The sequence below is a fragment of the Bos indicus x Bos taurus genome, chromosome 15, assembly GCF_003369695.1.
Source record: "Bos indicus x Bos taurus breed Angus x Brahman F1 hybrid chromosome 15, Bos_hybrid_MaternalHap_v2.0, whole genome shotgun sequence".
Classification (NCBI taxonomy): Eukaryota; Metazoa; Chordata; class Mammalia; order Artiodactyla; family Bovidae; genus Bos; species Bos indicus x Bos taurus.
This window is the reverse complement of record NC_040090.1, coordinates 18,008,275-18,021,521: the sequence shown is the minus strand read 5'-3', so window position 1 is coordinate 18,021,521 and position 13,247 is coordinate 18,008,275. Positions and strand designations below refer to the sequence as shown.

Sequence of the window (13,247 nt, the reverse complement as noted above, 5' to 3'; positions counted from 1 at the left end):
GTGGGCCACTCTGCTTTACTAAAGAGGAAGACTAGAGGTGTCTGCCAGGAGAGAGGAGAAACACTGGCAACAGGGAGCAGATCTTTCAACTTTATCTATGCAGGAAGGGTCTATCGAGCACCTGTCGTGTGTACCATGTCCTGTTCCAGGCTCCTGGATGCAGCAGTGAACAGTTCTCACAAAGCAGGATGCACTTGTGTTATTTATCTCTAGTTACAACTGGGTCCATGGCATGAATTAAACATTTCTGTGGACCCCAACGTTCCATAAGATGAACGGCTTATCGTCCACACAAATGAAAGAATCAGCTTATTGGTTGTGGAGGTGGTGGTTGGTTTCTGAGAACAGCAATGAAAGAAGCTGTGACAAACATAAACCCCAATCTAGAGTACAAAGTCCTTGAAGGTTAGGCCTGGCCTTATTTCCTCCCCTTCCATAGAATCCAGCCAGTACTAAGTGAATTAGGTGACCTGGTCAAGGTTATCGGTGGGCAGGTTGCTCTCAGTGCTGTGTTCTGACATATTGGTGTCTTCCTGGGGTCATCATCACCTGAGCCCCACTGTCTGCAGTCAGTGAAGGACAAGCATTTAATTGGTGGTCGTCTTACCCAGGCCTTATCCCACAAAATCACTAAGAGGTAAACAGAAAGGCTCTAATATACATTTTCTGCTTTCAAGAATAAAATGTAGATGGTTAGCCCTGATTACTAGGGTCCAGGACCTTTGGTTTTGTTACTGCACTTCCTCAAACCTCAGGTTCCATAATTCTGACCGCAGCCCCTTACCTGAGTTGGATGATAAATCCAGGTTTGGCGTGAATGGTCCACTCACAGTGAGCATTCAGGGGGTAGCTCTCCAACAAAATCTGACCCTTTGGAACACGTAGAACCTGGCCACATCCTGAGAAGAGAAGATTGAGGCATAGAAATTGGAGTCAACAGGAAAGAGACGGTAAAAGGTCTCGAAGCCTCTGAGCTCATCCACGCCCCTAAAAACAGAATGGAGAAGGATATTTCTATTTCTCAAGCCCCTGGCGATATGCTCAGCAACTGGCAATGAATTATTCATTCATTTAACCCAACAGCTTGAGAAGGGAAATAGCATCATTCCAGTTTTCCAGATGGAAAAATGGATAACCAGAGATTAAATAATTTGTCTAGCTATTAAGCGACAGAGCAGAGATTTAAAACCTAGCTGTGTCTGAATGTGAGGTCCAAGCCACCCTCATCCTACCTCTCCAAGACTGCCACACCCCAGCCTGCTGCCGCCACCTTACAAGGCTCAGAAAGTTGGCCCTCCCAGCAGCTCTGCCTGGGACACTGTGGCCTTTGTTCAGCGTCTAAATTTACGTAAGCCCCTCTGCTCTGTGTCCCCTGCACACCCTCAATCCACACATATAATCCCAAAGCAACTCCTTTTTACGTGCCTCCATCCAGTTAGAAAATGTATGTATTAATTTGTTCTATGAGCAATTATGCAATAGCGAAAGCATTAGTCGCTCAGTTGTGTCTGACTCTTTGCGACTCTATAGACTGTAGCCCACCAGGCTCCTCTGTCCATGGAATTCTCCAGGCCAGAATACCGGAGTGGGTAGCCATTCCATTCTCCAAGGGATCTTTCTGACCCAGGGATGGAACCTGGGTCTTCGGCATTGCAGGGAGATTGTTTACCACCTGAGCCACCAGGGAAGCACCTCTCTAATGCAAATACCAGAAGCGGGACATGAACTCCAACCAGTCCAATTGGATTAGTGATTTTCGATTTTTTTCCTGGCTCCCAAGACCCTTCCCCCCCCCCCCCAAACTCTTATGAAGACCACCAATTTAATTAAAAAAAAAATGAATCCAACAGGGGGTCCTGGTTGAAGTAGAAGCTGGGACCCCAAGCCCTCCATCCTCACTATCACCTCGGTCCCCTGAGCTGGTTCCAAGGAATCCCCACGATTTGAAAACCACAGAACAGTCTCCATTCAATTACATCACATCTCTAGCGTCGAGATAAGCAGAGGTCTGTACCCTCGTTGTAGGGAAAAAATTATCTCGGTCATGTAAATAAACTATATTTTCTGCCAGAGTTGGCACACTATGATCCATGGGCCAAATGCAGCTCACTGCCTATATTTTAAATGAAGTTTTATTGGAACAGAGCCACATACATTTTTAATGCATTGTTTAAGGTTGGTTTCCAGCCACAATGACAGACTTGAGTAGCTGCAAAACAAGACAGCAGAATCCACAAAAATGTAACTATTTACTACCCGCCCCGCTATAGGAGAAGCTTCTTTAACCCTATCTACACAGAACTCAGTTTGACATCATAAACTCCAGACCTTCAGTTATCTTTAATAACCTCCCCCAATAAATTCCCAAGCTCAAAAGAAAAACATGAACATCAGTGGATGGTACCTCATGGCAAGATGATGGTGGTAATATTTCTACAGTGGTAGGAATATAGCTTAAACTCTGTTTTCAATAAGCTGTGAGGTCTGAGGTGTGTGATTTTTGCAAAATTGACTGCTAGGTTGCCCAAGGCATCTCATCATTAGGATGTTTATTGCTTCTATTTCCGCGTGGGAAGCATCCCTCGCCCCTTTCCATGTGAGTCTCTGGATTTGGCCGGGCCTCCATCGTCTCTCTGTGATCTCAGTCTCCCTGCATCCATCCTTTTCTCCCAACTTTCCATTCCCCATATAGCTGCCAAAGCTACCATTTAAATACATGAATGAGATCACATTACTCTCTCGACTCGCCCCTCCAAAGACTGCGCCCTGTAGCTCACCTCCCCACAGCATCCACGGCCCTGCCCTCTGTTCAGCCTCCACCACCACCCACCCAGTCCTCACTCTGAGCCAGCCACACGGCCCCCTTCCTGTCCCAACCCCAGGCCTCGCACCCACTGCTTCCTTAACCTAGAAGGTTCATCCTCTTCCACGTCTCCTCCCTTTGGGAATTAAGCTCAACTGCTACTTCTTCAAAGAGGCCTTCCTGGACCACCCAGCTAAAACAGACCTTCATATTTCTACGGTCACTGCCATTACTTGATTTTGTTTTCTTCATAATGGACATCGCTACTGGAAATTTTCTAGCTTATTTGCTCACTCCCTTTGGCAGAGCTAGCACCCCTCCAGTTTGTATGCCTAGAACGGAAACTGGCACAGAACACGTGCTCAATAAAGAGCTGTTGAATGAATGAACGATGACATTGTGACAGGCCAGGGACTGGCTAAAAGGCTTACACCTTCTCTGGTTTAATCCTCACAAGAAAGCTTGGAGATAGCTGAGGTAGATGGAGAGATTGGTTTAGTTCATCCTTGGGGAGGGGGTGGATAGGAGAGAAAGGAGTGAGGAGAAAATAGGCCTGGCCCAGGAGGACAGCCAGGGTCCTGGCAGAGTATTCACTAATCATTCATGGACAGAGGAGCCTGGCAGCCATGGTCCATAGGGTCGCAGAGAGTTGGACACAACTGGAACGACTAAGCATGCAGCACACACGCCTTAATTTCACATTTTGCACATTTACAGACAGTTCCTAAGGGAATACACGACACACTGCTATATTTAAAATGGATAACGACAAGGTTCTACTGTGTACACAGGAAATTTTGCTCAATGGTATGTGGCAGCCTGGATGGGAGGGGAGTTTGGGGGAGAATGGACACAGGTATATGGGAGTTAGTGATGGACAGGGAGGCCTGGCGTGCTGCGATTCATGGGGTTGCAAAGAGTTGGACACGACTGAGCAACTGAACTGAACTGAACTGATACGTATGGCTGAGTTGCTCTGCTGTTCACCTGAAACTACCACAACATTGTTAACTGGCTATACCCCAATATAAAATAAAAAGTTAAGAAAAGAAAGCTGGGCGAATGACATTTATCTCCCCATCCCCCAGACGAGGAACCCTAAGGATGGGAGAAGTTAGGTATCCCCATGGCCAGACAGCCAGGGAGTCGGAAGGTGGCAGATGACTGTTCTAGCTGTAGAGCAGTGGTTGCCAGGGGACGTCGGAGTCCCCTCTCAGTATGGGTCTCAACCTTAGAGTCACCAGCTGTGTGGCCTTCGGTGAGTTACGGCATCTCTCAGAACCTCACCAGACCTGAGCCAAATGGGAATAAAACTGGCATCTACCCCATTCGTTTTGTGAGATGTGAATCAGATTATGCACACCGAAAGCCCTTAGCAGAAAAACCAGCAAATGTTAGCTGTTGCTAGTTGGTGGCAGATCAAGGACTTGAACGTGAATCTGCCTAGTACCAGCGCTGGATCTCTGCTAGTACATTAACCTGTCTTAGGGTTTCCTGACCCAGCCTTCTCCCGCACCATTTTGAAGCGGCAGGATTTCCCACCCCCGTTCCCAAATACATTGAATCTTTGCCCGTCCCCCTCCCCGTCGAGCTATTGGAAATGCACGTGCCTTCTTCCTGCACACCTCACACTCCTCATCGCCCCCATCCGCCCATCTGCTGCCCGGCTATGGAAGTGATACACGGGGTGTGAGAGACAAAAAAAGAAACCTTCCTGCACAGCCTCCGCCCCCCCGGGGACTGGCAGCTTCCCCACCACAAGGTGTTAAGTCCCAGCTCCGCAGCAAACCTCCCGCAGGGACCCCAAGTTAGAACCGGCAGCAGATGCTGCCAGCCAACTTCTGGTTTCCTCCCTGGAATCAGACAGCAGTGTCACTTTCAGATCCCCTCTCCCCGTCTCAGATCTGGGGGAGCCAGCAGGCTTTGGCCAGCCTGAGGGTCTTATGGCCTGGGGAGTACTCGGGGTCCCACCCCCAACCCGGGTGCTGGCCCCTGGCCACGTGAGATGTGAGACCACTGGTTCCTGGAGACCAGGGGCTGTCCTTCAGAAACAGCCAGGATTCCCAACCACACGCAACAGCCGGGTCCTTCATGATGTTTCCCTTCTGTCTCTGGAGGGGAGGGCAGAGTCGGCCTCAAGACAGGGTGCAAGTTCCAAGCAGCCAGAGACACAGAGGCCACTTCTCAGAAATGTGCTCTGCAGGGGGAGGGGCGGGGGGCGCAGTTAGTGGGCACCGGGCAAAGCAGAAGGCACCCCATGCCCTCCTCACACCAAGGGGCTCCTTCAGCCCCCATCTCACTCCCACCCCCACGGGGAGTCCAAGGAGCTGGGTGCAGGGCAGACTCACTGCACCCTCTGTCTAGGGCTGAACACAGCCAAGTGTCCTCACTAATGAAGTGCGGCTGGCCAACCAAGCAGGTGGTCCTGGGGCTGAAAGACGGGAGTGGCAAGGGCCCGGACAACGTGCTCGGATTCCCTGACCACGTCTGGCTGCAGGAGAAGAGGTGTGCATGTGCGTGCGTGCGTGTATGTAGGGGATTTTGCCAGCCATGCCAGACTGGCCCTTGGGATCTCAAATCCTGGACTCATCTCCAAGCCTGCCTCCTCCCCTGTCCTTGCTACAAACCCAAACAGGAGAGAGAGCTGGATAGACTCTGCTTCGACAGAGCTGAAAGGAAATCTTCATGAATTTCCAAACTAGAACGAGAGCTGGAAGCTTCCCAAAAGCAGTGAACACCCCCAGCATTCTGACAAGTGTCCTTATCTCCAGCTGGGGGACAAAAGAGGGAGGGGCGCTTCTGAGAAGCAGTGGATTTTTTTTTTTTTTTTTTAAATCTTTCCTTTAGGCTGGGGGCAAGGAGGACTAAAGAAAGAATTCTGTTAGCTTCTTTTTTTTTTTTCGCCATGCTCCACAACTTGCAAGATCTTAGCTGCCTGACCAGGGATTGACCCACACCCTCAGCAGTGAAAGCTTGGAGTCCTAACCACTGATGCATGTGTGTGTGGGCATGCTAAGTCACTTCAGCCACCTCTGACTCTGTGTGACCCTGTGGACTGTAGCCCCCCAGGCTCCTCTGTCCAGGGGATTCTCCAGGCAAGAATACTGGAGTGGATTGCCATGCTCTCCTCCAGGGGATCATCCCAACCCAGGGATCAAACCCATGTCTCTTATGTCTCCTGCACTGGGAAGCGGGCTCTTTAACCATTATCGCCACCTGGGAAGCCCCTGGAAGCCAGACCAGGTCCTAATCTCAGTTCAGATTTTTCCTAGCTGTATGACCCCAGACAAGTTCTTCAGATTTTCCAAGCTGATCGTCCCTCATTTGGAAATAACAGGAGTAGCTACAACCACGCTGTTGTTGCTGATTTATTATTTAAGGATTAAATGAGATAGTTACTGTATGTGAAGCATTTAGCAAAGTGCCTGGCACACATAAACAATAAATGGCAGCTAACACTGTCATTTCTCAAGTCTTGTCTGGATCTGAGACACAAATTTGGCAAAAGAATCACAGGTGGCAGCCCAGGTTCTGATCCACTGCTCCAGGTCTCCTAAGAGCCTCTTTGCATCATTGGCTAAAGCTCTAAAGCCTTTAGGCCCAGGAGCCTAGACAGGGATGGCAGAACAAAAGCCTGGATAATGACATGGGAATGACCCACACACCAGACAGGGAGCAAGAAGGAAGCTGATACTGCCCATGTGATTTGGTTCATCCTACCCTGACCTGCTCATCCCTCAGACAGGTGCTTGGAGTGAGGACCTCAAGGGCCTCTCACTTCAAGAAATAGCTTAGTTCAGAGGAAGAGGGACTGGACTCCGGGGCCCAGCTTCTGAACTGGCATCTTGGCTCTGCCACATAACAGCTGTAAGACAGCAGGTAAAGTGACTCAGCCTCTCTGTGCCTCGAAGCCCTCACCTGTAAAAGGCTGGATGAGGATGAATGGTTCATACATGAAGGTACTTGAACATTGTCTGGTTCATAAAGAGTGCTGCTGCTGCTGCTATGTCACTTGAGTCGTGTCTGACTCTGTGTGACCCCATAGATGGCAGCCCACCAGGCTCCCCCATCCCTGGGATTCTCCATGCAAGAATACTGGAGTGGGTTGCCATTTCCTTCTCTAATGCATGAAAGTGAAAAGTGAAAGTAAAGTTGTGCTAAGTGATAGCTTTTACCAGGGGCTCACGTCTTCACTGGCTCTCTAGAAATGACTTCATGGCTCACTCTGTGATCTGGCCTATAGTTCCAATCAATCTAATACTTTAGAATGGTTGCTTAAGTGTGTGCTTCCTCCATGACACAGTTCCATGAAAGCAAGGACCTTTGTCTGTCTTGCTCACCTCTATATGCATGAAATATGTGCTTAATTAATTAACTGAATGAATGACTCTGCCAAATTGTATCAAGCCTCTTCCTGCCCAATCAAACCATTTTCGAATCCTCTTCCCAATACTGTACCAAATGGCCTATCCGTTCAGTTGAAACCATTGTCCAGCAAAAATACTATCTGCCACTTTGTTGCAAAAAGGTTTTTCTCCTCCAGATTCATCACAATCTTCACAAAAAAAGCATACACTGAGATAACCCTGACGATCCAATTCAAAAGTCGAGGACTGGGTTTGAGCAGCATAAAAAATTAGACAACTAAATATTTTTTCTTTTCTCTGTGCTTCAGTTTGGTTGATTTCTACCAGCCTGTATTTACATTCTCTGATCCTGTCTTCCATCATGATCAATCAGCTGTTAACCCCTCTGATGATTTTTTAATTTCAAATATTACAATGTGTTCTGTTCTGGGATTTCCTTTTGGTTCTTATTAATGCTTTCTAAATCTATTCTCAATTTTCGCATCTCTTCATCCATTATAATTACCTTTTCTTGCAGATCCTTTAATATATTCATTTTTAAATTATTTAAAACTCCTTGTCTGAAAATTCTAATAGTTGATCCCATGTGGTGTGTTTCTCTTGACTGATCTTTCTCTTGACTATTGGTCCTATTCTCTTCTTGCTTATTCACAACAGAAAAGACATATTTTCTTTTGATTGGTAATATCTTTTCCTCCATTAGGCAGGTAGAATGAGGTACTGATCAATTTGATCAAATCAGGAAGCAAGGTGGTTTGGGGCAGGGCTGAAGCTATAATCCCTCGAGAAGCATCTTGAAAGTCAAGCAGTGGGAACCTTAGAAAACTTATTTTTGATTTTCAACACTCCCCCTGCCCAACTTCCTGCACTTCCATGACTGTGAGTTCAGGAATCTTTGATCCTGTGAGACCATGAGACTCTGAGATGACAAATTTTTGAAACTGGAAAATGACAACAATATTCCAAGATCTTCTGCTTTCTAGCCTCACCCCCAGCTTCTGCTTGCTCAACAAAATTTCACTAATGAGAAGTCTCAGTGGATAGGGTAATCTTTGTTTGGGGGTATTTTTTAGATGTAAGTTCAATAGGCCAGCCCACAGGCTCATCCCAAGTCTGGCTGGGTCCTCCTCCTTCTCAGGCAGGCCTTCACCTGCCCTGGCCCTGACCTCAGTAGCTGGCCTCAGGTAAGACGTATCCTGCATCACTTGCTCTCCTAGGAAGAGCTTTTTCCTATGGAGTTTAGTTTCTTTTAGATTCTGTGTTCATAGATATGAGAGGGCTTTAAAGTACGTTCTGAATTTCCTTTGATTTAGAGTGATTTCTTGCTGTTTGAACAGGAAGGAAGGCCTTTTTCATATCCCTCTCCACCCAAACCAGAAGTTGAGCAATAATCGATGAGCTCTTTAATAACATAAAATCATCTGCAGGAGTTCAAACGTCAATTCTCTAGAATCAAGAACTTCAGCACATAACGTACGAAAAGCTATTCGCCACACATACAATGCTTGTCCTGGAAAGCAGCCTCCCGTGTGCTGTGCTCAGTCGCGTCCGACTCTTTGCGACCCATGGACTACAGCCTGCCAGGCTCCTCTGTCCACGGAATTCTCTGGGCAAGAATACTGGGTGGGCTGCCATTTCCACCTCCAGAGGATCTTCCCGACCCAGGGATCAAACCCACGTCTCCTGCACCTCCTGCATTGGCAGATGGATTCCTTACCACTGGGGCCACCCTAATCTCCTCATGGCCAGCATATATCCTCTTCTTTCTTAGGGAGTTCTGTTTTAGTATTTTTCCTCTGTGGCCCCACACTGATTTCCTTCCCAACAAAGAAAAGACAAAGAGCACCCTTCAAGGCTCTGATTTAGTAATAATACGAATAGCAGCTACCATTTATCAAGCACTTACTATGTTCCAGACTCTCTATTAAGGAATTTCATAGATAGCACTTCATTTAACCCTCACATTAATCCTTCATTAAATCCTCTGATGGGGCACTGTTATTTCCCCCATTTTGTAAATGAGGAAGCTGAGATTTACAAAGATTGGGTGGCATTGCCAAAGTCACAGAAGGAGTCATGAAACAGATTAAAATCCAGGTCCTACAGATTAAAAGCCTGGTTTCAAGCCCAGCTATTAACCATCACATAATACCATCCTCGATTTGTACCAAATTGAGCACTGTTCCTTTCCTGGAGGTGCCAGGACACAGAAGCCCAGACTTCCACGAGCCAGTTTTCAGTAACTCCACCCAGGCGACTCTACTCTTCCCCAGCAGTACAGCTCCAGAGATGAGTAAATCAGTGACACCCAGCTTTGTGGGCCTCTTCTTCCCCTCCCCTCCTTCCTTCCTTCCTTCCTTCCTTCCTTCCTTCTTTCTCTTTCTCTCTCTCTTTTCCTCCCTCCTTCTCTCCCTCTCTATCTCCTTCTCTCTGTCTTTCTCATCGACTCTCAATCATTCCTGGACCAGCCAGCACAAACCATGCTCCCCTCTGATATTCCACCCCCACATTTTGGTCACCACTGAAGGCCCGTTCCTCTGCTCCTCTGTGTCTATCTACAATATGACTAAGGAAATAAAAAGTATCCCAGGCCTATTAAGCTCTCCCCACAAACCCTCTCTCATCTAGGTTGCTCTCCTAACCTTCCTACCTCCCCGAGACCCTTTGGGGCCTGAAGTGTTGGCATCACTTCAGTGCTACCTGGAAGCGTGACATCCAGGAGGCTCTCAGGCCCTCTCCTGCTCATCTCATTTAGTGGCTTAGAAACTTGGTCTGAAGGCCAAGTTAAATAAACTTCACTCTGGAAGTCGGCAGAGTGGTTCCACTTAAGAACTCAACTTTCCAGTTTAAGAAGCTTTGAAAGGACGCCTTGATTTTAACTTTGGAGATCAGTGCCTCTCATTGCCAGCGCCAGGTCACAGTTCCTAAATATCATTCCCCACAACAGGAACCAGGATTGGAGAAATGGCTCATTTCAGGACTTGCACATAAAAATCAAGGTGAACTTGAAACCCTGAGCGGGTGGGGGCAGTGCCAAGAAGCAAGGAAGTGCTCACAGAATGAGGCAGCGAAGTCACCTTAAAGGGACTTTGGTGGCCAGTTCTGGGACAATTTAAGCATCAAAAAGAGGACGATAGGATTAAGGGGAAAAAAATGAAAATTCATGAGCTCACAGTACAGAGGAAGAGAGAGAAGACAAATGTGGGAAAATTATAATAACGGGTGAATCCAGGTAAAGAATGAATGTAGTATTCTTTCAACTCTGTGTATTTAAAACTTTTCAAAGTAAAAAACTGGAGAAAAAAGGAATCACTCCTCTGAATATTCTGCGATTACTAAACCAATCTCTCCTGGCCAGGAAAATGTGAAGAAAGTTTTCCCCTGGGCTCAGTGACCTCCAGCCCTTCTCCAGTTCTCTTGCTTAATGTAACTTGTCGATGGTTATGAGTGAATCGATCACATAATGGATGTTAAGACTGTAAAGAGTTGGGTCAAAACCATCTGTGACGAGCATTGTCAAAGACAGTGAGTAAATAAAGGTGCTACCACGTCGGCTCAGTGCTGAAAGGTCTATAATTAAAATATAAACACTGTGATCCTTTCTGGCATTTGCCTGGCACTCCTCCTTTCTTCTAAGGTTCTATATGGCACTCAGGAAAAGGTGCCAGGGTTCTACAACGGTCTTCAGCAAGAAGCCCTCCTCCTCCAGAATTAAATGATCTGAAAGGATCACTTGGGCGCCATCTACTGGGCAAATGCTTGCACTGCCACATGGCTCCAGCACTGTGCCCCAACCATGCACAGACCACCCAGGTGTTCAGCTGCCCCTTAATAGAGGCAGGCAGCATCCTGCCTGCCTAGTCAGCAGGGCAGACAGTCAACAAATACTGAAATGAATTACTTCTGCCTGGGAATTCCCCTTGCATTTATTTAGTATGAGCTGTAGGTGATGAGAACCTAATAACATCATGTTGATGTCTTATGGTCAAGTCCTGTTTCCACGAATGTATTGTAAACTCATGGAGGGTTCCCTGTTTCCCCTGGTGACGTGCCTAGTGATCCATAAGAAATGCTCTCTTTGTGTATGTGGCTGTGATCAGGTAAACATACACTGCATGTAATGAGGCTTTCACCATGGAATTGAACAAGCATAACTGAGCCAACACAGAATGGAATAGGAGTATGATCATTGCTTTGTTTGTTTCACAGCATTGACCACATTCTTTTTGTCTCTCTTCTCTAAATTTCAGGTTCTAAAATGGCAGTGACTACATCTGTCTTGCTCATCATTGCACATAGAAGAACATTCTTTCAAGAAGCATTGTTTGAATGGATTGTTGTTTGTTCAGTTGCTAAGTTGTGTCCAACTCTTAGCAGCCCTGTGAGCTGCAGCTCGCCAGGTTTCTCTGTCCTTCAATATTTTTGAATGGATGGGTAGATCTATTCATTACTTCTTTTTAATGAATGGGGGCATGCGTACTCCACTTTGCCTGCCTAGTGGTGGTGACCCATTGCCCTGAGCCAATTCTGCTGTCCTTGAGAAAGTTCGATCCTATACATGGAAACCATCACCAATCCAGACCAAACAGACCTACACAGTCGGCTGTTAAACTGAGGCTAAACGCAAGACTCAACCAACAGGTACTATTTGGAAAGATACATCTACAGGATTTCTTTGGGAAAATGCAGTCCTCTGTCTTTGACTTCCTGCATGCAAATATTCTTCCCCTTCTCTGCCCTGTCCTCTAAACAAACTCACTCACAGTGTTTAGAGTATTGTTTAGGAAATACTTGTATCCTTTTGTTTGAGGTAGAATATACTCTCATACTTGACTGATTTGTGGCTCAGCCACGTGACTTGCTTAGAATATAAGTGAACGTGGTGAGAGCAGAGGCCAGGAATGTGGCCGTGTGTTTGGCTTGACTGCTTGTGCTTCTGTGACACACTCAAAGCAGATCATACCCCAAACTGCCCGCTGTGGTCTGAGCTCCGAACTCTAGAGTTCAACCCAGGCCAACCCAGCTGACACCAGTTAAACCCCAGCCAACTCACAGATGCATGATAGAGAAAAATACACATCTATCCTTTTGAGGGTGACTCTTATGCCCCCCAAACTGACTAATACATATGAACACACTATCACCACCACCTGTGAAAGCTTTGACTTAGAAATTCTACTCTCTGACCACAATACCTCTTTCATCTACATGTTCGGTGGCTTTATTACCACTGAGCCTGCTTTTCCATCTCACCGACACCTCCAGTCTCTATTTTCTTTACCAGGTTCATTTGGGTTTTGTGTCCTGCCCATGCTGGACCCCTGGACAGTCACGTCTCTGCCAACTCTTAGGTCAACCATGTGACTGCTTTTATTCACCTCTGCTACCATGCTGCTGCTGAGTATCACCCACCTGTCCAGGCTGCATCACCTACACATTAGTTCCAGCTTCCACTGGGTCCTTGGCCATGCTTGGGCATGCTTTAACTTTTTGGTAGCTGACACATTTCCTCATTCATCAGGTGGCTCTCCCCAAATTTTGGTACTCTCAAGCCTCAGCTTCCCTTCTACTCTGCTCTCATTAGAGACTTCATATGCTGCTTGCAGAGAAGACAGAGCTACAGAAGAGTTCACCAGTAGGAGGTAGGTGAGACAAGGGGTCTGAAATCACACAGACTTAGGTGTCTTAGGTATTTTCCTTACCCTTTGACCTAGACTCTTGCATTTTTGCTACATGTTTGATCAGGCAAGAAATACCAATAACACTCCATCCTCTATTTCTGTGGACTGGAAATATCGTTCGTAAGAGTAAAATTAATGAGGCTCTAAAACCATCCTGATTGCTTCTAATTTAAATGGGGAACATGTAAAATAGGCTTAACAAAATAATAACAGTTTATACGTTGCTCCAGATCCTGCTGCTCAGAGTGATATTCACCACTGGGTTGCTGCATGGGGGAATCTTAAACTGAGAGACAGTTTAGATTTCCACTCCATTTTCAAAGGATTATTGACACAGAGGGGAGCACTAATAAAGATTAAGCAATTCTTGGAGATCAAGCAGAACCCAGCAAGGAT

General features: G+C 46.7%; 1 protein-coding gene across 1 annotated transcript in view; it reads right to left on the bottom strand.

Annotated features, from left to right (window-relative positions):
- The window catches only part of PAMR1 (peptidase domain containing associated with muscle regeneration 1), a 77,799-nt gene that overhangs the window by 33,937 nt on the left and 30,615 nt on the right, over positions 1-13,247 (bottom strand). The window contains exon 4 of the mRNA XM_027562665.1: positions 785-899. Coding sequence (XP_027418466.1) covers positions 785-899 — 115 coding nt within the window. The remainder of the gene's footprint in view (positions 1-784; positions 900-13,247) is intronic.